This window comes from Aplysia californica, unplaced genomic scaffold, assembly GCF_000002075.1.
Source record: "Aplysia californica isolate F4 #8 unplaced genomic scaffold, AplCal3.0 scaffold00004, whole genome shotgun sequence".
NCBI classification, from domain to species: Eukaryota; Metazoa; Mollusca; class Gastropoda; order Aplysiida; family Aplysiidae; genus Aplysia; species Aplysia californica.
Genome location: NW_004797274.1, coordinates 1,257,128 through 1,283,800, shown reverse-complemented (window position 1 = coordinate 1,283,800; position 26,673 = coordinate 1,257,128). Strand labels below are relative to the sequence as shown.

General features: G+C 39.5%; 1 protein-coding gene across 1 annotated transcript in view; it reads left to right on the top strand.

The window, feature by feature from the left end:
• Positions 1-26,673, top strand: part of LOC101847003 (dynein beta chain, ciliary) — a gene marked incomplete in the record, with an annotated part of 92,355 nt that overhangs the window by 59,719 nt on the left and 5,963 nt on the right. Inside the window, 21 exon segments of the mRNA XM_005089217.3 lie at positions 24-257; positions 1,277-1,537; positions 2,887-3,033; positions 4,203-4,341; positions 5,657-5,788; positions 6,865-7,127; positions 7,675-7,791; positions 8,247-8,399; positions 10,643-10,798; positions 11,691-11,815; positions 12,978-13,093; positions 13,970-14,229; positions 15,248-15,418; positions 16,192-16,314; positions 17,315-17,508; positions 18,849-19,125; positions 20,878-21,105; positions 23,650-23,841; positions 24,598-24,717; positions 25,496-25,738; positions 26,155-26,343. Of these exon segments, the coding sequence (XP_005089274.2) occupies positions 24-257; positions 1,277-1,537; positions 2,887-3,033; positions 4,203-4,341; positions 5,657-5,788; positions 6,865-7,127; positions 7,675-7,791; positions 8,247-8,399; positions 10,643-10,798; positions 11,691-11,815; positions 12,978-13,093; positions 13,970-14,229; positions 15,248-15,418; positions 16,192-16,314; positions 17,315-17,508; positions 18,849-19,125; positions 20,878-21,105; positions 23,650-23,841; positions 24,598-24,717; positions 25,496-25,738; positions 26,155-26,343 (3,840 nt within the window).

Sequence of the window (26,673 nt, the reverse complement as noted above, 5' to 3'; positions counted from 1 at the left end):
TTCCTCTGGCCTCACTCCTACAGGCAGACATGCGCAAGTCGATAGCACAGTTCATGGCCTTTGTTCACAAATCTGTGAACGAGGCAAGTCTGGCTTACCTGTCCAATGAGCACCGGTACAACTACACCACGCCCAAGTCTTTCCTGGAGCAGATCACGCTGTATCAGAACCTGCTGCGCAAGAAGAACGAGGAGTTGCAGGCCAGCATCATTCGTCTAGAGAACGGGTTAGAAAAACTCCGCAGCACAGCCACTCAGGTGTGTTTTGTGGAATTTGTTAGGAGTTGAATAATTTTTTGTAAATATAAATTGAACTACTTTGATTTGAGGAGATGTTTTCTTCCCAAACTACCCCACTCATCTAACTGCCTCTACTCTTCAAGACAACTATTAGAACAGATGCAGCTATTACCGAATGGCATCATGCAGAAGAGTTGACGCTCAGAAGCTACTGGATCGCTAACAACGAGACCAACAACAAATTGAACAACTTTAGGCACGTCAAGCTCTATTATTCACTCGAGAAACATCTTCTGGATGCAAAGGTAGAAGGCAAGAGAGGAAGGGGGAGACCAAACAGAAGATGGGAACGTGACGTAGAAACCTGGCTTGGAACCAAAACAGCTCAGGAAGACAGAATGATAAGGGACAGATTGTTTTATTACAGAAAGATCCTGGAAGCAACATCCAACAGCTGCAAAAGATGAGAAGAAGGAGATAAGCTGTGAGAGTATGGTAGTAGTGCTGCTTAGTAAAGAATATGAATGGGTTAATAGTGACGAAAATATGATATTTTCAGTATCCTCTTTGAATGAATAATAAGGCATATAACATAGGTGCTGAATTAGGAGCAATTCTGTTTTTCTGTAATGGATCGAAATAGCAACATGGAATGAATTGGCCACTGAAAAGAGCCAATAACGAGAGACTTTGAGAGGGGGCGGGGAGTGTAGCAGTAGGGAAGGAAAAATGTATGTGTGTGTGTAAGAGAGAGAGAGAGAGAGAGAGAGATATGATATATGGAAGGGATAAATGGAGGGGAGGGGGGGTGAATGGACAGGGAACAGTAGGTGGGCAGGGAGGGATGGGTGGAGAGATGGAGGGAAAGGAGATCCAATGAGAGACAGAGAAAGAACACACCTTTTTCAGCAACAATATCAGAAGCAACAATGCCTACATGTCTAGGAAGAAGTCTCTTAAAGTTTTCATTCTTTCATTCATTTTATTGGTTCGTTCATTAATTCATTCGCTCGTATCGTTTACTCTTTCCTCTTCAGGTGGATGACCTCAAGTCCAAGCTGGCCTCCCAGGAAGTGGAGCTGGCGGCCAAAAACAAAGAGGCCAATGACCTGATCACCGTGGTCAGTGCGGAGACGGAGAAAGTGATGAAGGAGAAAGCCGTAGCGGACGTGGAGGAGGAGAAAGTCTCTCTGATCACTGTGGAGGTGGAGCAGAAGGCCTCGGACTGTCAGAGAGATCTCGCCAAAGCAGAACCCGCCTTGCTGGCCGCTAAAGATGCTCTCAACACTCTAAATAAGGTTCGTATCATTGGAGAATGTTGTGGAAAAAGTAGGCCGTCGTCTTCTTCTTCTTCTTGTCTGGGGTTCCATATCTTGTGGATGCTGTAATATTTGCTTCATGGGAAAAGTATTGTGTAAAAAAACTGACTTTCCATTTCTCTGGGCTTAAATATTTTGTGGATGCTATGATTATGACGAGGTTTACATCATAGGGGAATGTTGTGAAAAGAGTAGACCTTCTTCTTCTTGTCTAGGGTTCAATATCTTGCGGATGCTATAAGGTTTGCTTCATGGGAAAAATACTGTGTAAAGAGCTGACTTTCACTTTCTCTGAGCGTAAATATTTTGCGGATTTTAATGATGATATGGTATGCGTCATACGAAAATGTTGTGAAATAAGTAGGCCTTCTTTTTTTCTGGGGTTCAATATCTTGCTGATTCTATGATGTGTGCTTCATAGGGGAAATATTGTCTAAAGAGCTGGCGTTCACACATTTCCTCAGGGCTTAAATTATCTTTTGGATTTTATTATAAGATTTGCGTCATAGGGAGATGTTGCAAAAAAAGTAGACTGTTTTTTTCTCTGGGGTTCAACATCTTGCTGATGCTATAATGAATGATTCATGAGGGAAATGTTATGTAAAGAGCTGAACTTTACCTTGCCAGAGATTTAGTATTTTGTGGATGCTGAATGTGTTGGCTCGGGGTCTTTCTTAAATTTGAAAAGCTTTGGAGATAATGGTGTGGAGAAAGAATAATGCTTGCAGTGGGTGCTTACAAATATTAAAACTACAATTAGTTTTTGCCATCACAGGTTTCTTCTTAAGGTAGATTTCAGCCTTGACAGATTTGCTAACAGGGGAAATAAAAGCTTATCCATAGCAAAACTTTATAGTAGTAAGTGTATGACATATGCATTGGGAAATAAAACTGATAATAATTTTTTGCATGTGAATTTCCACAGAGGCTAGTGTTGTATTGTCATAGCTGCCAGCCAGTACACAAAAAAAGATTTGAAACGTTTTTTAGGGCCTGAGTATGGAAGTTCGTTTTCGTATCAGATAATACGTATTCTGTTTTCTAGTATTATTTCTCATGGATTTGATAATGTTGAAGAAATATTTTGAACCTTTAAGGCTGGATTTGTGAGAAAAAAGCCTGTGAGCTAATTGGAGAGATGTTTTGCTGCAGGTCTACTTTGAGACAAAAAAGTATGTGTGATGGGTTTAGAGAGGGGCTACTTGGCCAATGCCCACCGCCTTGACCCACCATGATGGTAGAGTCCGTATTTTGTTTTTTAAGAGTTAACAAAGTATGTGTTGTGTCAAAAACCAAAATTGTTTTGTTTTTCCTCTTGATTTCCCCAGAACAACCTGACCGAGTTGAAATCTTTCGGGTCCCCGCCCGCTGCTGTGACCAATGTGGCAGCCGCAGTCATGGTGCTGTTAGCTCCGGGCGGAAACATTCCCAAAGACAGGTCCTGGAAAGCCGCAAAATCCTCCATCATGGCCAAGGTGGGACCCTGTGTGTTTGCAGGTGGTTGGCGGGTGCTCTGGTCTGGTTTTCTCTTTATTTCCTATAAAAACATCTATCGTTGTAATGTGTGTTTGCAGGTGGTTGGCGGGTGCTCTGGTCTGGTTTTCTCTTTATTTCCTATAAAAACATCTATCGTTGTAATGTGTGTTTGCAGGTGGTTGGCGGGTGCTCTGGTCTGGTTTTCTCTTTATTTCCTATAAAAACATCTATCGTTGTAATGTGTGTTTGCAGGTGGTTGGCGGGTGCTCTGGTCTGGTTTTCTCTTTATTTCCTATAAAAACATCTATCGTTGTAATGTGTGTTTGCAGGTGGTTGGCGGGTGCTCTGGTCTGGTTTTCTCTTTATTTCCTATAAAAACATCTATCGTTGTAATGTGTGTTTGCAGGTGGTTGGCGGGTGCTCTGGTCTGGTTTTCTCTTTATTTCCTATAAAAACATCTATCGTTGTAATGTGTGTTTGCAGGTGGTTGGCGGGTGCTCTGGTCTGGTTTTCTCTTTATTTCCTATAAAAACATCTATCGTTGTAATGTGTGTTTGCAGGTGGTTGGCGGGTGCTCTGGTCTGGTTTTCTCTTTATTTCCTATAAAAACATCTATCGTTGTAATGTGTGTTTGCAGGTGGTTGGCGGGTGCTCTGGTCTGGTTTTCTCTTTATTTCCTATAAAAACATCTATCGTTGTAATGTGTGTTTGCAGGTGGTTGGCGGGTGCTCTGGTCTGGTTTTCTCTTTATTTCCTATAAAAACATCTATCGTTGTAATGTGTGTTTGCAGGTGGTTGGCGGGTGCTCTGGTCTGGTTTTCTCTTTATTTCCTATAAAAACAATCTATCGTTGTAATCTCTTCTCCTTCTTGTCTTTTTATGTTACTCTCTGGTAACAGCTCTAATCTTTGACACTTGTAAGATAAGATAAAATAAGATAAGACACCATAGGAGGCCCCGCCCTTCCCTATTGGTTGCGTGTGCTTGTGAAATATATTTGTCGAATTCAAATTCTAAATGTTGAAAAAAAGCAAGAAAAGATACATAATGTTGGTACAATTGTTAAAAGAATGAAACACATTTTCTCTGTCATGAAAAATTTTACTTTCTGAGCTTAGAACTTGCTGACGATTTTGTTTATTTCACCAAATATTTCTTTGTGAGACAGGTGGATCACTTTCTGGACAACCTGATCAACTACGACAAAGACAACATTCCTGTCACCTGCCAACAAGCTGTGCAGCCATATCTGACCAATCCTGAGTTTGATCCCGAATTTATCAAAGCGAAATCTCTGGCCGCTGCAGGTTTCATGTGGCAAATGTCGTGGTTATTATTGTTGATGTTTTCACAACTGTGTACCGCAGGAGACCTGTAGCACAAGAAAAAGAACTATTGTTCTTCTTTAAAAAAATTTTGACAATGGTTCTGTTTTGTGTTCGTAATTGTTTTACGGCGCTCGCAACTGCATAAGGTCATATGAGCGCTGACAATGGTTCATTAAGAAAGAAACTAGTAAAAAAAATAATTTTTAAAGGGAGATGTTGATTTATTATATTATTAACTTTCTCATGGGACAGTAAGATACAACTGTTAACTCAGGTTAAAAAAAACTATTGATTATAGTTGTCAATATTGAAGCATTGACTAAGGGTACAGGAAAAGTTGCCTACTTTTTTTTGTTTTAGGATTTAATTCTGTAGTTCCTCTAGTGTAAGCAATGATGATACATAACAAGATGGTCCACTCCTCTCTTTGAGCCAATTAAAAAAGTGTCCTCAAAGTTCGGTGGTGCCCTCTTCGCAAATGCACCCTTTGCGAACAGAGTTACCCAACTTGTGTGAAAAAAATCAAAGTGAAACTAACAAGTTCTTGAATGAATAAGAATTCAAATTTCGGAAGAACGCTTTTTCAAAATTATTTAAGCTGACAAAAAACCTGTTCCGGAGGAAGAGGCGACTGATTTCTTCGTTTAATTTGACTTTAGAATGAGAGGCGAGAGGTCATTGAAATAAAAAAAACTAATACTCCGCACTGAACGAACCCGAACAGCTGATGAACAGCAGTCGATTTGCGCTCGCCTATTCTTCTTTAGGAGAAACGAAAGAGAGTTTCAAAACAAAGACTGCAGCGCCATAGATCTGAGCCATTGCACGGACTTCCGGCGGACACGTTTTTGGCTGAGTGGACTATCTCATTATGTATCATCACTGGTGTAAGGTGCTCGGCCAGGTAGTAACAATATTTAAAGTAAAGAAAATGTTGATTGTTTGAATTGATATCTCCCCTGGAATAATCTTGACATGTTCTGTTATATATCAGCATTGCTGTATGGAGATATTTGTCATGTTTCTGTTGAGCTTACTTTTACTTTTCAAAGCCCACAATTTTTTAACAATCATTTTATCGAAATTTCTGAATAGCTTCTATCTAAACACAACTGAGCCTACTCCGAAAGTCAGTCAAAAGAGTGAATTCACCTTGCGCAGCAGCATGTTTTGAATGGTATTTTAATAGGCCAACTGTTTCCAGTTAATTTATTTCTTTGTGTCTTTAGCTGCTTTAATATTTCATGGATGATTTAATCTTGCTTGGTTTCTTTCCTTTTCTCACTCTGTAAAGGTCTTTGCTCCTGGGTCATCAACATCATGAGGTACTACGAGGTCTTCTGTAATGTCGAGCCAAAAAGAATTGCTCTGAAGAAAGCCAACAATGAACTGCAGGCTGCTCAGGATAAGCTGGCTACCATTAAAGGTTGGGGGGAGTTGCTAAAAGTGCTGTACTAGCACATGTAGATTTGTAACATTGTTCATGCTGAATTTGTTCATTACAAATGACCATATGCTAATTTGTAGCTTGAGTTGTTTTTAGATTAGTTTTAGTAGAGGGTTTTACGGCGCTCGCAACTGCATAAGGTCATATGAGTGCCAGAAGATTAGAGGTGTTACAAGAGAGTAACAAACATAAAAAAGAAGGAGGGGAGACAAAGACGATAGATGTTTGATAGGAACGAAGAAGCAAACCGCACTACAGCACCCGCCAACCACCCTCTTGAGTTGTTTGGCCATGCTCTGGTTGTTTCAAGCTGCTGTTGAGATCTTATAACACATTTCCCAATAATTCCACTCCTGTTTCTAACATTGTTGCATACAATAAACACCCCGCTGAGTAGAAATGAATACCCTGTGTGATAAAAATAGAGTTGACTTATCAAATGCATGTGATCTGGCCGGTGTTTTTTAGATTTTTGATGTGACTGCAAACAACGGATCAATGTTGTGCACCAATTCAGCTGGTGGTAGAAAATAAATGGTACTGACTGCGTGCCAGTGGAAATGATGCAATGCATTATAAGAGTTTGTTTTTGTTTAAAAAAAAAAATGTTTCTATTATTTTTTGGTGTCCCTTTTTCAGGTGCCTCATTTGTGATCTTATTTTTATCAGACCGTCATTGACTTCGAGAATGTAAGTAAATACAATGACATTACAACACTAAGCTGGAACAACAATATGAGAATATGAATAACAATGGTAAGATCTATTTGTTAGTACCTGATTATTCAGTTTATTAGTTTTTCTTGGGGCTTTTTTTTTCCTAGCTTTTGTTTCCTATTTTAGATCTCTCCCAGGCTGTCCTGGGGAGTGGGACACTAACCCCTTTCCCACACTCCTAGCTTAGAGAATTCCGATTTTGAAGCTATTTGTGTGTCACCTGTGTAGCAAAGGTAAGTCAAAAAATCACTTGCGGGCTGCTTCTAATTGGTGTATATGAAGAGTGGATAGCTGTGATTCTATGAAAGTTTGGAATTTTGTTTGTTTATTCCATCCAGCCCGTGTTGCCCAGCTGGAGCAGACGCTGGGCGAGTGCCAGGCAGAGCTGAACCAAGCCGTGGAGACGAAGCAAAAATGCCAGGATGAAGCCGACTCCACCGCGGCCACCATTGATCTGGCGAACCGCCTCGTGGGTGGACTGGCCTCCGAGAATGTGAGGTGGGCAGATGCCATCCAGGACTTTCACGAAAATGAGAAGACTCTCCCCGGAGATGTGCTGCTAATTACTGCATATGTTTCCTACGTTGGATCTTTCACAAAGGTGTCATAATAAACGTGTAGTCTTTTCAGTTCATAATGCAACAATGATTCAGACCCCCCTCACTTCCACCTCCTTCAACTTTGTTTAATGTTGTTGATTTGTTGCTCTATTCTGTCATTTAAAAAAATAAAATACCAACAAATAGCAGTGACAATGATATAAAAAAAAACTTGGACATTTATGTAGGGCAGAACCCTGTTTGAAAGTAGACTCTGTGCACTTTACATTGTTTTATTATTATTTCAATAAACCCTGTTAAATTCTGAAGCATTTTCAGTTTCCTGGGACATATTCAGTACAAGCAGGCAGCTACGAGTTCTAACCAGTTTGTCTGTCTTGTGGCACAGAACCACAGTTATGTAATCACATGGTGGACACCATGTTCAAACCTACTTCTTTTCTTTCCCTCTGATGTTTCTGGCTGTCTGTTGTACTGTTTTACAGTTTTACAGTACTAGTTGACCATTATTTTGTTAATGTGTTCCTCTTTACTCAAACAAGTAATAAAATAGCAAACTCTATGTGGCTGTTGTCTATTTTCTCAAAGACATACAGAATGGATCTCCTCGAGAACAAGTGGGTAGCCTTCCTGAAACAACTCAAAGTACCGATTCCAGTCACTGAGAATCTTGATCCCTTGGTCATGCTTGTGGATGCTGCTCAAGTGAGTAGATTTGTTATGAGTTACCCCTCTGTGCTGTCAAAGATAAATAGTCAGAATTGTCTAAGAAAGCCATCTATGGTCGAGGAGAAAAGTGATTGTAACTTTGACTGGTGGGCGTCTTATATGGTGTCACTAGAATGTAAAAAATATGCAAGAGAGGAGATGGGAGGTGGGCATTTATGCAGGTGATTGTCTTATACAGCTGTCTGTTAGATCAGGTTCGACTGTACATTTCAGTCCCTCAGCTCGGCTTGAAGTCTAGTATGATGTTGCTGGTCTTCGAATGCTGTTTTTTCCCCCCGAAGATATAAACTTCTTACAAATCACCTTGGTATTATGAAGTAGTAATGTTAATCTGTAGTAACAACTTTGTTCTTGAAACCTGGGGCAAGAGGTAAAAATGCTAAAACACTTGTCAAAGCAATGAAACCCAATACTTCGGCTCCACTCTCCAGGTGGCCAGCTGGAGCAATGAGAACCTGCCTGGAGACAGGATGAGCACTGAGAACGCCACCATCCTCACCAACTGCGAGCGCTGGCCTCTTATGATTGACCCTCAGCTGCAGGGCTCCAAATGGATCAAGACCAGATATGGGAGCAGCCTCAGGGTAATTTACGCCTTGCTGTGATTGGGGGTTTACAAAACAAACTTCGTCAAAGCCACAGGCAATAGCTGCTTAAGGAAAATGCTAAAATTTTATTGCCTTCACACCATAAGAAAAGAAGAACGGAAACGAATCAACAGAAAATGGACAAATATATATAAATCAGAAAAAGAAAATGGAAGTGGATTAGACACACCTTGAGAAAAATGAAAGCAAATATTACCCGCCTTACTTAAGATGGAGTCTTCTAGGAGAGAAAAGGAAAGGAAGGCCTAAAAGTACTTGGAGGAGGAACTTAGATTCTGACCTTAAGGAGATGGGATTACAGCAGGACAGAGATGGAGACAATAGCCCGGGATAGAAGTAGGGGGCTTACACAGAGAGCTCTTGTTGAAGGCTTATACTTCAACGTGGAGTGAGAAAGGCTGATGATGAAAATGATGTGATTGAGGGTAGATTGACTAATAATTTTATGACTCTGCTGTCTCAACTGTTCTCACATTTACCCTGCTGTGACACTCTCTCAGCTGATATTTTCAAAAGTTTACACGAGAGGCATAAAAGTGGTGTGTTGTAAAGCTATAAGTCACGCTTTCTTCAAATTTGGAATGTGGTCTTGGTGTTTTTTTATTGCAATAGAGCTCTGAATAAATTATACAACAAAATGTGCAAGATCTTGAATTTGAGAAACTTGTTTTTAACTGATTTTGGCCAAAAATGAAAGTCAAAAGATTTTTTGCAGCAAGCTGTCAAGGTGGATCAAGATTGGGACAACAGTGTCAGTCGCTGAAGAAACTGAGGGAAACTGGGCCAAACCATTCACTGACTGGCAAACTCACTAAAAGCTTCCTTTTTCTTTTTGTCTTTTCTTTTGTGCACATTTTTGCAGGGACTGAGAATTATCAATCATTTATTCAATGGAATTTTGATTTGTGATAAGACACATATTTATTTGATGATCATTTTGCATAAATGCAGATGATGACTTGACCAGAATGGAGTGTATTATAGAGACCAGAACTGTCTGTCAACAAGTATCCTCATAGTACATAGCATTGTAACTCAGCACTTGTTTTACTTTCCATCAATTTTTTGTTATGTGATTTATCCCTGTAAATAATTCTATTTTGCTTTAAACACATGGAAAAATGTATTACTGCCAAATTAACATCCTATTATGTGAAAAAAAAATTTTCAACATAGACATTTTTACTAAATTTACATAATTTGGGAGATGGGCTTCGACCCTGCTTGTCATGACCATTTCAGACTGAGAGAGATACAATGTGCCACCAGGACAGACCCAGATACTCGATAAAAATTCATTCCACATGGGAACTGAACTGAAGTCTTTCACATGTGACTGCGGAGTACCTAACCACTACGCCACAAATGCCGGTTCATATTCTGTGTGAGAAGCCGTTGTGAAACATGTTGACGTACCTGTGTTGTGCAAATAATACTTTAAGCCATTCACCACGAATATCATTTGTGTCGCAAGCAATCCACTTTAGTCCTTTTGGGTACTATTCACACCAGCGACAAAAAACTAGATTTTGTCGTGTTGTTCCTATCAGGAATCATCGAAAGCAAGAACATAATTTCAAGCCTTGACCATTGCTTTAAACTGCATTTTGGTGATGTTGAATGGCACATCTTTGAAATGAAAGACCTACAGGAGGGTGAAAAAATCGAAGAAAAGTTCTCAAAATTAGGATTTAAGTGGATAATTTCTTACGACAGTGACGATATCCTCTGTGAGATGTATGATCAATCTGTGCTTATCCAGGTGAATACTACAGGGGAAAAACGACAGTAGTGACAAACTGAAAATCGTGAGGGTACCAATTTTGGACGCTTGTTGACTCATAACTGTATTTCTGTTCAACTGTTGGTTGATTATTGTTGTTCGATTTCCCATTCAACAACACATAACAATAAACCACCAGTCAAACAAATATGAAGTTATGAGTCCACAATTAAGCTTTTAAAATTGGCACCCTCACAATTTCCAGTTTGTGACTACCGTCGTTTTTCCCCTGTGCTCTGTGGGTGGTTGGTGGGTGCTCTGGTGTGGTTTGCTTCTTCTTTCCCATCAAGTATTTATCGTCCTTATTTCTCCTCCTTCTTTTTTACGTTTGTTACTCTCTTGAAACACCTCTAATCTTCCTGCGCTCATATGACCTCATGCAGTTGCGAGCGCCTTAAAACCTATACTAAAACTAAGCTAACCCTGTGCTCTTTAGGTGGTTCGCCTGGGCTCTCACGGCTACCTGGATGTCATTGAGAAGGCTGTGGAGACAGGAGAGGTGCTGATGATGGAGAACATCATGGAGTCTGTGGACCCCGTGCTGGATCATCTGCTGGGCAGGAACACCATCAAGAAAGGGAGAGCTATCAAGGTGATTCATCGTCATCGTGATTATCGTAATTATCGTCACCATTGTCTTCATCCTTGTCGTTGTCATCATCATCGTCATCATCATCATCATCATCGTCATCATCGTCATCATCATCATCATCATTATCATCATCATCATCATCATCATCATCATCATCATCATCATCATCATCATCATCATCATTGTGTGCAGCAGATAGTAAAACAGTTTAGACCTGGTAGTATTTCCCAAATATTTAATGACAAGTTCAACATTTCGCCCTCAACAGGCTTTCAATAGGAACATTCAAAATAAAAATGACTAGATCTACACTAGCTGTAAAAGCCAAAGTGCGTACATTCATATCATCATCATCATCATCATCATCATCATCATCATCATCATCATCATCATCATCAATGCTTTACTCTCCCTGGATCAGGCTATAGGTCACGAACAAACACTTTCCTCCACATTTCCCTATTGCATCCTAGCTTCTTGATATTATTCCATGTCTTCCTACTTTTCTGTACATCATCATTCTTTGTGACTCTTCTCCAGGTTCAATGTGGCCTTGCCCGTCAAGGCGCTTGTCTTGCAGTTAATGTCACAATGTACAATGAATGTAGGGATGTATATTACCAAATTCATTCGCTGTTCGTTTCAGAAAACTTGGAAAAACAGTGCTTATCTAATGAGATATTACTTGATAGACAAAACTTTATCTCTGATTTCTTCAGTTCAGTAATGTAATATTATTGTGATGGTAGTAAAATGAAAGGATTTTTCGTGATGGGGAAGGAATTTCCTGTTGAGAATGGAAGGGATGATATAAGGTGATGGAGAAATGAAACCTGAATTTTGTTTCACCAATTGAACCCTCGATTTTTTTCCATGTACCATTTTTTTACAGATTGGAGATAAAGAAATCAATTACCATCCCAAGTTCCGACTAATCCTTCAGACTAAACTGGCAAATCCTCACTACAAGCCGGAGATGCAGGCTCAGACAACCCTCATTAATTTCACAGTAACCAGGTGCTTACTTTGTACTTCTCAAATTGTACATACAGTCGAACCTGCCTAAGCTGACCATCCATTGTAAATAAGAAAAAAATGGTCATTTTAGACAGGTGGAACTCTTGGACATTGTTGTACAATGTAGAAAAAACGTAAAGGGGGAAGTGGTTGTTTTGACAAGTGATTGCCTAGGACTGGTGATGGCTAGAACAGGTTTGACTATTTCTTTTTTTGTGAGTGGTTGGTAAAGGATCTGTCGCAGAATTAACCCTATCCGTACGTCTTGTTTAACTATCGTATCCATACGACGTGGGGAACTCTGTGCCACCACTTCCAAAGAGGAAATTTACTCGTTAATCCGATCCGTATGCTTTGCACAGAGCGTCAAAATTATTTTTTAAGAAATACTGAAAGTTTCAAAGAGGTCTTCATTCTAGAAGTATTCTAAAATGTGAAGAATACAACCCCGGGGGTACAAAACAAATTTTTAGGCTTAAAAAAAAACAAACTTTTTGAACACTTGATCCTGTTATTTTATAACGTTAGTTACTTACTCACGCAATGGACCATATTTAAGGTACCAGTAATACTCATGTTTGGGATTTTTTTGAAAAGATAACATATCAAAATTGACCTCTGTCTAATCTATCACGTGCATGACACAGCTGTCCAGAGAGACTTGTTACTTGTCTGTTAAGCGTACTTTATAGAACACTATTGACAATACTTTTTTGCCCTTGATTTTCTAGAAAAAGAGTAATTTAAAAAGTGTGACTTCTCCTTCAAAGGATTGTGTCTAGGAAATTCTTTGGGGAAGACAAAGTGTTTAGGATGCCTTTTTCATGGCCACAGTCCTGCACTTTAGATGCTCTCAGCTTTTCTTTATCTTTTTAATTTGAAACTTAATTGCAGGTAGAAGTAATTACATATAGGTCTGTTTCCTTTGCTTTCTTATAAAAGTTGAGACTGTTATTCCTGTGTTGTTGCATTGACTTGAGTGGTGAGGATATTCAAAATATTCCATCTTCGAAAGGAAACTAGCTGATACAGTATATAAGGGGTATAATCTGGACATGTACTGCAGATTTGATTTTAAATTTATGTTTGCTGACCTGTGCAAGAATGTCCAAAAATAAAGATTTTTCATCATGGTTAACTTGCGAACATTTCTTGTCTCCAGAGATGGTCTGGAGGACCAGCTGCTTGGGGCTGTGGTATCCAAGGAACGGCCGGATCTGGAGAAACTCAAGTCGGATCTCACGCGACAGCAGAATGAGTTCAAAATCACTTTGAAAGGTCTCTGGATAGATTTGTTTATTGTGAAATGTTTCTGTAATTTCAAATATTTTTTTCTCCTTTTTATTTGTTGTAATTTTATTAATTCTATAAGATACATGTTGAATGAACTTTACAAGTATGGCAGAAATGAAGTTGTGCCTGACAGTTTTTGTTTTTTATTTTCAAAATTTGTGTTGAGAATAATATGATCAAAGTTTTCTGTTTTTACTATTCATACATATGGATAAAAATTGTATTTACCTTTCTTACCAAAGTTATTTGTGCTTTGATCAAAAGAAGTGTTGAAAAGAATCTAGAAAAGCTTTAAGTTTTGCTGTTAAAATATAGTTTTAGTAATATAGCTGTCTTGAGCAAATGTTTATCTCTGCTTAAAAAGACTTTGTACACACATGAAGACCTTTCATTTTCTTATGACATTTTTTCAGCCTCTTTCCACAAGCGTCTAAATCATATTTTGAAGTTTGGAGAAAATAAAAGAACAGAGTGCCATGATCAAAACCATGACTTTACCATTTCTAATTTTTCAATTATTAACTAGGAAGGAAAAAGCAGAACAAAACGAAACTTTATTGTAAGATGTCATTGGTGTTTTTTCTCAAATAACTGCTTTACCCGGAAACCCTCAGAAAATGATGTGAGCAGGTGGTTGGCGGGTGCTCTGGTGTGGTTTGCTCCTTCTTTCCTATCAAATAACTATCGTCTTTATCTCCTCTCCTTCTTTCTTATGTTTGTTACTCTCTTGTAACACCTCTAATCTTCGGCACTTATATGACCTATTTGTGTTGCAAGTGCCGTAAAACGCTTACTAAAACAAATTGATATGGATGATTATTGAATTACACCGATGATTTATCCTCTTCTGACTTCCGACAGGTTTGGAGGACAATCTCCTGGCTCGACTGTCGACAGCTGAAGGAAACTTCCTGGGTGACTATGCGCTAGTTGAGAACCTGGAGACAACGAAACGCACGGCGGCAGAAATTGAGGTCAAGGCCGCAGAGGCCAAGATTACGGAGAAGGAGATCAACCTCGCTCGAGAAAATTATCGTCCTGTTGCAGCCAGAGCATCGCTCCTGTACTTCATCATGAATGATTTGTTTAAGATTCACCCAATGTATCAGTTCTCATTGAAGGTAAGAGTTGTACAGACACTTTTTTCAGGGCTCTACAAAATCAGTTGTCCCTGCAGATTATAACCATTTTGTGTTTATTATTTACTAAATATTGCAGTGTAATAAATGGTCCACTTTATTGTTTACTAGAGTATTGAGATAATAAATGGTTCACTGTATTATTTACTGAAGTATTGCAATCTATGATTCATTCTGTGAGCAACTGACAGAAGTATCTTTAGGCCATTCCCAAAAGGGGGGACATCAACATCTCGAGTTCTTATGCACAGTAGAATTGTAATTTTTAATGGGCTGATTCATCGATGTCATGCTCATAACTGTGCCGGAACTACAACAGGAAACTGCTGCTCTTTCTTTCTTAATCCTTACTATCGTCATTTTTCCTCTGCTTCTTTTGTATGTTTGTCACATTCTTGTGACCTGTTATTTCCGAGGTGCCTTTATAGTCGAAGAAGACTTTGTGCTGTTGAAGCTAGAGAGGTGAGCAGAGTAAGTCTGATTCCCTCTAAGGACTTCTCTGTTGACATCAACCCCTTGGCGCTCATATGACCTTATCCAGTTGCGAGCGCCGTAAAACCTCTACTAAAACAAAACTTACTCTGTGAGCTAGTTCTTGATATGCTAAAAACATATTTCCAGTTTTGTTAGAAACTTTTGAGCTAAAAGTATGTGATGGGATCATGTGAGAGAGCCGAGTGCAAGTCCCCCGACTTGTGAAAGGACAACTTATTGTGCTTTGCCAAGTGAGAAAAGGTAGAAATGCAAGTGGTCAGAGAGTGCTGGCTATGGCTGGTTTCTGCTGTTTTTTCTTCTAAATGCATTCTTTTTCTGCTATGTTGTGTCTTCCCCAAGATAAAGTAGCCATTTGTATTGTATTTATTGTATTCATGTGCATTATGTAGCTCAGACAAGTATTCTGCTCCTCATTTTGATGAGTTTTAATAACCCCCCCCCTTCGTAGGCCTTCAGTGCTCCCCGTTTTTATGTGTTTAAAAAAAAGAATGTTTTCTCCTTTCAGGCTTTCAGTGTTGTGTTTGACAAATCCATTGATAAGGCCGAGCCAGCGGATACGGAGCAAGAGAGAGTGTCGAACCTGATCGACTGCAACACGTACTCTGTCTATGTTTACACCACGCGAGGCCTCTTTGAGAGGGACAAGCTGATTTTTGGAACCATGATGACTTTTCAGGTATCTTTCCTACAGTGTTTGCTTATTTGTTGTTGTTTTTTTTGGGGGGGGGGGTTGTATCAAAAACTAGTATTTGAAAGGTTCTGATAGATACAAAAGTAAAGATCTCAAGAGATAACGGCTTTTCATCATTCTTTAGCTGTTACTTTCAAGAGAAAGGAAAAATTACAACTTGTCAATTTCTTTTTGAGAATTTTAGATTGACATAAAGAGTGCTTCGTATCCCAAGATAGTTTTACTTTACTGAAAACAATTATGTGTGGGGTGTGCTTTTTTACATGTTGTATGACGGTACAGTTTGTTAGCTTAAACTTAAAGCCTTGTGTCCACAAAAGCAGAATCGACCCGATTTTTGTTGAGTTGGGCTAAATTTGGTCTGGTTGTATCCAACATGTGGACAGGTCAAAGGTTAAGGAATGCAAAGCAGGAATTACAGCATGAATGATGTTTTAAAAATTTAATGAAATTGTTAATAATAATTCAAAAAGGAGGTTTACGCTTAGACTGCTAATTCTTAGGCACTGATTACGAATAAGACGATTGTTTTAATTGAAACTGAAAATTTTTTTGGGCTCTGGCTGGGCCTTTGGCTGATGAGTCACCAAGATGATTCGACTAAAATGGCGTAACCAACTCAACTTTTCACTGATTGGTTCGGTAAATACCAGTGCTCTTTTTTAACTTCTGATTCCTGAGAGAGGGACGACTTTTGGTCTGTTGGTTTCTGGTTTGATAGACACATGGGCTAATTTATTCATTGACTGTGTCCACAGATTTTGACTCAGATGAAAGAAATTGATGCAGAGTGCCTTGATTTTCTACTGCGATTTCCAGCAACTGCAGACGCAAAGAGTCCAGTAGATTTTCTCACGGACCTAGGCTGGGGTGGCATTAAGGTATCTTTCTTGAATTGCTGAACCTGTCTATCGCCAAAAAAAAATAAATCTGTCTTGAGCTTAGCCTTGGACTTTTTTCTGCATTAGTTTAAGTTTTAGTAAGAGTTTTACAGCGCTTGCAGCATATATATAAGGTCATATAAATTATAAGTAAGTACCAAAGATTAGAGGTGTTACAAGAGATTAACAAGCTCAAGAAAGAAGGAGAGATTAGGACAATAGATGTTTGACAGTGCCTTAGATAGGGTAGGGGAGGGATAAAGGGGAAGGGGGGGGAGGGGCTAGTGAATGATGGGGGTGACCGGCATAAGCTAATGAGGATATATATATAAAAGAAGGCATCCCACACCAGGGTTTCTTGCATTGATTTGCATCAAACAGAAATTGTGTGCTTCTAAGTTTTATCAAATCAATCCCCAAATTATCGGTGAGATCCCAGTGCATCTCCTACATCAGCACAGACTTAAGCATAGGCCTACATGTCGTCTTGTTTGTTCCAACCCATGGCCACTATCTCCTTCATACCTATCTCTTTGAACATATATATGAAATAGACAGTTTGCTACCGATTTATCAAATAAAATCTTTGGACATTTTGTGGGTTAGCCATTCTTATTATAAGGGCAAATGTATGTCTGTCTTTGATAAACGCTGTAGGAATATGTGAAATTAAAGATTTTACCCAAGGATTAGTGAGTGGTTGGCGGGTGCTCTGGTGTAGTTTGCTTCTTCTTTCCTATCAAACATCTATCGTCCTTATCTCCCCTTCTTCTTTTTTATGTTTGTTACTCTCTTGTAACACCTCTAATCTTCTGGCGCTCATATGACCTTATGCAGTTGCGAGCTCCGTAAAACCTCTACTGAAACTAAACTAACGAAAACCTCTACTAAAACTAAACCCAAGGATTTCTTTTACCGTAGTCATATGGCATGTAATGCGCCACATTTTGTACAGTAGCTGCTGAACTGGACCTCATAACCATGGGTATTTTTTTGTCAGGCTCTGTCCGAACATGATGCGTTCAGGAACCTGGATAAGGATATTGTTGGATCTGCGAAGCGCTGGAAAAAGTTTGTTGAAGGAGAAGCCCCAGAAAAAGAGAAGTTCCCTCAGGAGTGGAAAAATAAAACTCCTTTAGAAAAGCTGTGCATGATGAGGGCTCTGAGGCCTGATCGAATGAGCAATGCCATCACGTAAGATGGACGTTTCTTCGCCATTTGCCACGGTTCAAATTTGATCCTTTTCTTCTTTTGGCTGTTTTTGCCACTTTGAAATTGTCTTTATGATTTAGTTTTGTTAAAAGGTTTGGAATTGAAATTTATTAAATTTTGGAAAATATCTGTTACTATTGGGAATGTATGTTTTCTTGCTTTCTTGCTCTTAGCAGGTCAGCCTTCCCTTTAAGAGTTATAAAAGATTCTACATCCCACAGCTGCTTAGAATCAAAATTGTGTCTGTGGTAGTCAAGCATTGTGGCTTATTGTGTGGTGAATAAATGAATGTAAAAAGTGAATAAATTTGCCAGTGCCAGGGCTTCATTTAGTTATAATGCCGAGACGTACATCTGTTACATAACTTGTGTATTATGTTTCATATTTTCAATGCTATTTGTTGTTTTAAAAGACTGTCTATTGATTGAAGACCAGATTTGCTTCTTTGATTCTGAGTTTTCCTATTCCTAAATCCTGATTAGGAGTTAAGCATACCTTAATGGTATTGCAGTCCTGTTTTTACGAGATGTGGAAGAACAGTCTTGATTGGAATATTTTCTGTCTCTTTGTTAAGTACAGTGCTTTAGCCGTGAGCTTTGTCTGAGTTTCCCCGTGCCCGATTTTTTGGCACTGATATAGTGCTTGCTGATTAGCACGATGGAATAGTTTATGTCATTTGTAATATTTTAAAAGCAAGAATATACCTTGCATGACTTGAAAAACAGACAAGAAATAAATAAATTCGTGATCATACAACTGTCTTTTGGGAGGCCACTAACTTATTATGTTTTTTTGGGGGGGACTACAGTTAATCAGAGATTGACTATCAGTGTCTTTGTTACAGTGGTTGGACGATTTGCCGTGGCATGCAGAAGACGAAAGTTTGATCCTCCTCTGGGGAGAAATTTATTGAGTATAATAATAGAAAATAGACAGCATTTGTTTAATGCAAATTCCCCCTCAACAGCAAGCTCTATGCGATTCGCAAATCTATACCTGAGAGCATTCTGAAACAACCTCAACTTCCTGGGAGGCACACAGTGCAAGCAGCCATTTATAGGCGCTAAAACACTAACATACTGACAAGATCTTTCGCTGTCTATGGAGTATCTCCTCCCTGTCTTTCTACTGGGACGATGTATCCCTCTCAGTCTTATTATAGATGACCCTGACAAAGCGGATGGAAGCAGCCGGCCTCTTGAGTGATCTAAGGTGTGCAGATAGAGGCGTATGACTTTTACAATTACAATCACATAAAGTGTGACCACTAAAGTATTGAATTTTGAAACGCCTTCTTTTTTTTCTCTCTCTTCTGACCCCAGTGCTTTCATTGAGGAGTCAATGGGACGCCAGTACATCGAGAACCGTGCCGTAGAATTCAGCAAATCATTTGAAGAGTCGGGCCCCGCCACACCCATCTTCTTCATTCTCTCCCCCGGCGTGGACCCGTTGAAAGACGTGGAGAAACTGGGCAAAAAGCTGGGCTACACGATGGCCAAAGAGAACTGCCACAACATCTCTCTGGGTCAAGGTCAGGAGATTGTTGCCGAGAAGGCTATGGACCTGGCAGCGAAGAAAGGCCACTGGGTGGTATTACAGGTGTGTTCCCGCTATCTATAGCTTGTTCACTTTCTCGTGCATTTAACATGAACCAGACCAGTTCATATTTGTATGTGGTTGATGTGTGTGTGTTGTAGCCTATCCGTTCAAAATGTTTGGAGCCCAGAAGAGCGTGCTCTTCGCCAGGGCCACCGCCTCCCTTGTGTATGTTGTCCGTATTTGTCTTGTGAAATTTCATATTGACTGCTCAGTGTAAAACTCCTTCATATGTCGCTTTTCAAAATGGCATGTGGCAGTCTTACTCTCACTCTCAGCAGTCGATATAAAGTAAATTGATTTTCAAGAAGTGCATTATATATATATAAGCATTTACATTTTTAGTTTAACAGTGCTGTGAATCTAGTTACGGTGCATTTTTTAATGTTCAATGACTGATCTGATGTCAAAAGAATTTAGGTTAACTCTGTTGGGATAACTTCCAGTCAGCTGTCATACTTCAGGCATTTACTCTTTTTTATTTTTATATTTGACAAAATTATCAAATGTCTTTGTACTGGTGATGTAAAAAATAAAGATACAGTAGTCTCCGCCTAAACGCACGCCATACAAAAGCACCCTCCGCTTAAAAGCACGCTTTCGTCATCTGACGAGTTTTTTACTATATAATTTAGACGTACAAACGCACGGTCACTTCCTCTAAACGCACGCTCCGATCCGCGAAACACGCCGACAGGCAAAGCTTGACAAGGGGAAATTTTCACGACAACCTGCACAGCCTGCATAAGACAGGCCTAGAATTTACTAGAAAACCAGATATTTGGTGAGAGTGCCCCTCACGTCGTACGAAGAGAGTGATGGAAGCGTTTGCACACCATACTTTCCACTGACGAATAGGTCTCGGTCTATGGCTGGTCGGTTAAATTTAAATGTTGGGGTGGGTGGGGGGGGGGGACTGAAATGTTTTTTGATTGGTCACTGGAAATGTATCTTTGAGAGAAGCTTTCTGACTGGTGTTTGAGTTTGAGTGACTGCGTGTAATGTTTAGTTAGATCTAGGCCTGATGCGCGACATGCGTAAATGCCGTAAAACACTAGACGGGCTCTATAAGATTAAAGATTAGCCAGGTAAGCCTAATAAGCTGCGCTCGAAGAACTTATAACGTACTTGCACAAGAGAAAATGTTTCTCGACGATTCTGCATTAATTTACGGTCGGGGTGGTCGCTTGGAAAGCCACGTGGCTGGTCCGTCGTCTCTATGACTATGACCAACAGTTTCCTCTTAGGCTATCTGTTCCCGACGTTTATAGTATTCATTACATTGAGTTTGTCTTTCTCCTCCTCCCCCCCCCCCCCCCCCCCCCCCATTCAACGCCTTTGTATTCTTAACCCCTGTCGGGAAATCCTTCACAAAACAGTAACGTGTCGTCACATTATCTGCCAAAATGACCCCCTCCTCCAAGGGAGATCACTAAAGTAATAAGGAATAGAGATGACAGCGTCCCTTCCTCCCCTTGCAAAGGTTCGTGTAAACGCACGCTCCGTATAAACACACGCCAAGGAGCCCTCCCAAGCACCGTGCGTTTAGGCGGAGACTACTGTAGTTGCAACAAAATGTCTTTTAATCTTTCTCATGTGTGTGAAATGCAGGTGGTTATAGTTCACAACTGGAAGGTGCCTCTTCTTTTCTTACCTTCTCTTTCTAGCTTTTTTTCTCAGCTTTAAATGGTAGTCATTGTGTGAATGTGCTTCTCTTTACTGAAAAAGAAAAAAATTCTTGCTTGAAACTTGCAGAATGTTCACTTGGTAGCAAAATGGCTGTCTCGACTGGAGAAGAAGATAGAGCAGTACTCGGAGGAGAGCCACCTCAATTACCGAGTGTTCATCAGCGCAGAACCGGCCGGGACCCGCGAGTCCCACATCATGCCTCAGGGCATCTTAGAAGCATCGGTGAAAATCACCAACGAACCACCAACGGGGATGCTTGCTAACTTGCATAAAGCACTGGACAATTTTAATCAGGTAAATCTGACTTGAACAGCACCAATGCTTTTGCGGAGTTAACTTTGATTCTATGCTTTATGTTCATGCTCATACTTATTCTCTCAGTACTTATACCTTTAAGCTTAGTATCTCACTTCTCACCTTTAACACTTTGCCATAAAATCCAAAGAAACTGGGTGGTAAACATCACCAATCGGCGAGATGAGGTGGCAAAGTGTTAAAAGGATACATTTTATTGTCTTGTGGGGGTTTTGAACTCAACCAAATCAAACTATTTAGCCCCCCCGGGGCGATGCCACTGACTGTAGTGTCTTTAGGCCATTCCCAAAGGGGGAACATTTCTCGTTCAAGCGCAGTAAAATTCCAAATGGGGTGATTCATCTTGTCACGCTCATAACTGTGCCTGATCTACAACAGGGTACTGCTGCTTTTTCTTTCCTAATCCTTACTATCGTCATTTTCCTCTACATCTTTTGTATGTTTGTCACTCTCTTGTGACCCGCTGTTTCCGGGGTGCCTTGATAGTTGAAGCAGGACCTTGTGCTGTTGAAGCTAGAGAGGTGAGCAGAGTAAGTCTGATTCCCTGTAAAGACTTCCCTGTTGACACCCACCCCTTGGCGCTCATATGACCTTGTGCAGTTGCGAGCGCTGCAAAACCCTCTATTAAAACCCCCCCCAACTATTTTGGCAGCTTTGTTGAACTTATTAAAATCCTCATTTGCAGTTTTTCCAAATGCTTGTTTAATGAAGTTTTCATAACATAAACAAAGTTGAGTTTGAAGGTGTAGCCTTACGTTTGCTGGATTTATCCTTCCAATGACAAAAGTATGTAACGTTGATTTCAGAGTTGCAAGGGGCTGGTTGTGTCTTTCACTCAGTGTTTTTTAACAAGATTTTTTTTTTGCTATAAAATGTTATTAGAAAATGTGGAGATTTTCCATCCTCTCAGTGATACTTGTCTTGTAATAAGAGAGGAAATAAAAATGTACAAAGAGTCAGTCCAGTGGTGGCATAATTCATTAATGTTTTATTACTCATGAAAACAGTAATAACAGTAGGCTAATATTAACTCATTCGCTACGTATTATTTTCGGCTTGTTGACGAATTTTTTTCGGGCGGGCGAAATGAGATGATGACAGGTGCGCAGTTCACAGGTCTTTGGGGTCATAAATTCAAATAAATATCAACATATTATATACCAACATTTTCAGTATAGTTTGTAGAATACATCTGTATTGTTTATTTGTGTATTTTTCAACTTTGGTTCCTGTAAGAGCCGATTATGCAACACAATTGTGATTGGATGCGGATAAAATTTGAAAATAAAAAATTAATAATCTCAGGTGAAACTCAAAAAATATGTTTGCACCTAGTCAAATGAAACGTCAAAATAACCATAACTGTATATAGAACAGGAAAATATTGAAAAATGTGCAGTTATTTACATACATTCCATAATATTTGTACATTTGGATCATAGCCTCCGATATTGAAAAAAAATGATTTAAAAAAAATAATTTTGAAAAAAGGATCACAAACAGAAAAAAACACGCTCGTATCTTATATGGAATTATTCAGAATTGCGTTTGGAATAAACCTATACATGTCTTGAGTGGTGTTTTATGAGTAATTTCGCCAAAAAGTAGTGACTTTGGGGAGAAAAAAATATTTTGACTATTTAGATCTAGATCTAGGGCTAGATTTAGTATTTAGCACTCAAAAAGATTGATTTCTCAATTACAGTGCACTGGCAATTTGAGTCCAATAGTATCAATATTATAAAGAAGAGTCCTACATTTCTTTAGTGAGCAAAATAATGATACATTTTGTTGTGTAAAAGCACTAAGACTGGTATCTGGGCTATAATTTGGGCTTCGCGATAATACAACGTCGCATAAACTTCGAAATAGTGTTTCAAAACTGAATCAAAACTTCCGATTTTCGATGGAAACGCTTGACCCGGAAGTCAACATTATATTATGACCTTTAATTTAACATGGATATGTGGATTGGAATAGAAATCAAGCTAAAATTGAACGTCAGTTCTCGTGCCGCCGGGGGTGGCTTAGCGTACTGACGGCACTTAAGCCGCGCCGCCCCCCACGGCTCGGCGTAGCGAATGAGTTAATAGTTGTATTTATATAGTGCATATATCCATGCTCTTCAGCATGCTTTGTGCGCTTCACAACTATTATTACCTCAGGAGACCCTAGAACACTCAGAAACATTTTTTTTTCTTGGAAAGCATGCAGTGCAAGCTTCCATTTTACAGGTGCTAAAGCACAAATACAATGCTGTCCCCGTGGTTTTATGCACCCCGCATAATTTAGCAAAATTTGATCATTTTTTGCATAATTTTTTTATTATTTTCCTTTATCGTTCTTTGTTAAAATTAACAGAATCGCATAATTTAACATTTTTGGGCTCAGTTTGCATAATTTCAAAAATTTTCTTGCAGAAAAACGACGGGGACATATATTGACAAGATAATTCACTGTCTATAAGTATCTGATCATAAGTATTTCAGGGATTTATTTTTTTGGTCTCTTTCTATTTTTCAGGATACTCTAGAAATGTGCTCAAAGGAAGTTGAATTCAAAGCCATCCTGTTCTCGCTGTGTTACTTCCATGCCGTCGTGTGTGAGCGGAGAAAGTTCGGGGCCCAGGGGTGGAACAGGGTGTACCCGTTCAATGTCGGAGATTTGACCATCAGCGTCAATGTGTTGTATAACTACCTTGAGGCTAACAACAAGGTCAGCAATCATTTTTGTTTGGTCTGTGAAGTTGACCTCACTTAATGTTCTGTTATTGCCACTGTCTAGAGTGCCAAAGGAAACTGGCTTGAGTGTGAAAAAAAAAGTTGACCTATTTTTTATTTTTTTTACGTCAGTTACGCAGTAAGGATACAGCAATGTGAGATTGGTTATGTTTGACAGTGTGGGCGGTTGATGGGTGCTCTGGTGTGGTTTGCTTCTTTGCTTTCCTATCAAACATCTATCGTCCATATCTCCCCTTCTTCTTTTTTATGTTTGTTACTCTCTTGTAACACCTCTAATCTTCTGGCGCTCATATGACCTTATGCAGTTGCAAGCTCCGTAAAACCTCCACTAAAAAAAAAATGTTTGACTGTGCTGAGTTCTATGTTTATGGTTTTGTATCTCTTTGTTCCTGCCCATAAGCTTTGAAAATTTCTTATTCTCAGATCAACAATCTAGGTTAGGCTCTACTCTGTGCCATCACAAGCAGAAGACCTGCATTCAATTCACGGATGGGAAGGATTTTTATTGAGTATAATCTGACTCTTTCTGAGGAATCCCGGTTAGCCCTGACAGGCAGGGTCAAAGCTGTCCTTTTTTATCAGCAATCTAAATTGTGTTGATGGGGGCATAAAAACTCTGGTACGTTAAAAAAAGTATAAATAAATAAACAGTCCCTTATTGTCATGTCTCATCTGACCTCATTACGTCTTAGCCTATCAAAAGTAGAAATGTTGTGCTGTGTTGTCCTAGGTTCCTTGGGAGGATCTGCGATATCTGTTTGGAGAGATCATGTACGGGGGCCACATCACTGATGACTGGGACCGCAAACTTTGCAGAACATACCTGGAAGTCTACATGAATCAGGATATGGTTGGTTTATAAAGAGCATGAAGAAATATATATATATATATATAAATAAATATATTATATCTGAATGTATAAAAAAAAATTTCAATATTGTTCTACATTTACTGTGAAATTTTAACATTTTCTTGGTTCTTCCAGTATATTTCCTTCTTGCTACTGTCTTATTCGTGATGTAGGAAGACTATAGGTAGGCTCAACTTCATTCCTGTCCATCTAGTTTATTTTTGCCATCATCTTGCTTTTTTTCAGGACTATGTCCAACAATTCTGGTGTTGAATGTTGAATGCTTCTCATTAACGCAAATTGTTACAATCATACCACAGTTGCCCAAGTCACTTTTTTCAGGTTTTTAATCATTGGTAGGGTGAAAAATTCCTGATACAGTACTTGCTTTGCATAGAATCTTCAATAGCAGGTCTTTGTTTCATGTACCGTACTGAAAATCCAGTAATTGAGAAATTTCTACTTTTGCTCAGGTTATAACTTCATAAGACTGACTTAGATGAGCTTTGCTTTTAAAATTTTCACAAAACAGCAAAAAAATTACTTGGGACTTTATGTTATGATGATGACGAAGTTGTCATTTTTGTTTCCTGGATGATGGATTAGAAAATGCCTCCCAGAAGGCAGCCGCCCTTTTTTCTGTCCTGTCCTCTTGGCATTTCTCTCTGACATCTTGAATTTTCCCATCTCTCCATCACTGTTATTGAGTCACAGAATTTTCCTCTGACTCCAGCGATGTTTTTAGTCTTTACACAGCTTCTTAAAAAAATTTGTTTAGATTGACGGAGAGCTCTTACTGGCCCCTGGCTTCCCCGTGCCTCCCAACATCGACTATGATGCCTACCATGCCTATATTGATGACGAGCTGCCCACGGAATCCCCGTACCTGTACGGCCTCCACCCCAATGCCGAGATTGAGTTCCTGAGCAAGCGCTCGGACAATCTGTTGCGGACTGTGTTTGAGATGCAGCCCAGAGACGCCTCAGGGGAGGCAGGGGAGTCTGTGTCGAGAGAGGAGAAGGTAAGAAGAACCATCTCGTTGCCCTTATCATAAGGCAGGCTAACCCGCAAACTATCTAATTTTTTGGTGGGTTTTTTAAGTTGTAAATGACAAATGGATAGTAAATTATGATCCAATTTGTATGCTCTAACTAGGTGTGAATTTTCAAAATTTTGACTAGAAATGCTCCTAATAGATCAGGTCCAAAGCTGAGCAACCTGCCAGCCACCAAGTTGCTGCTTTTGCCACATCCATGAGGGAAATTCTGACTGGCCCTTACTGAATCGAATCAAATTAATTGGATTGGCAGTGTGCACTCATCAGTATTTATGTTCAGGGACATATAGCTGGTTTTGGAGTTGCTGCACTGAAAGATTTCCTTTCATCAGAAGTACCGTAGAACGTTTACCCTACTCTCAACACTTGTCCTTGAATAGGTGAAAGAAATCCTGGATGATTTGACAGAAAGACTGCCAGACCCATTCAATATGGAAGAAATCATGTCCAAAGTGGCTCCAGATGCCCGCACACCGTACGTGGTGGTGGCCTTCCAGGAGTGTGAACGTATGAACTTTCTCACACAGGAGATTCGCATTTCTCTGAAAGAGCTTGACCTGGGTCTGAAGGTAAGGACCCCATCTTTGTTACTTCTAGTATATATATTTATATATATGTATATATATATATATATATAAATATATATATATACATATACATATACATATATATATATATATATATATATATATATATATATATAATATATATATGTTGTACTGTCAGTCAAAATTTTTCATTCTACTACCACCTCACCCCAGAAGTAGGAGATGTAGCCCTGGGCTCTAATGGGGTGTAGGGACATGTAGGATGTCTATGCTCAAATGTAAATTGATTTACACAATTATGTTCTTTGCGTCTTTTGGAATGTTCTTCTCAGTTGTGTCTTGGGGGGGGGG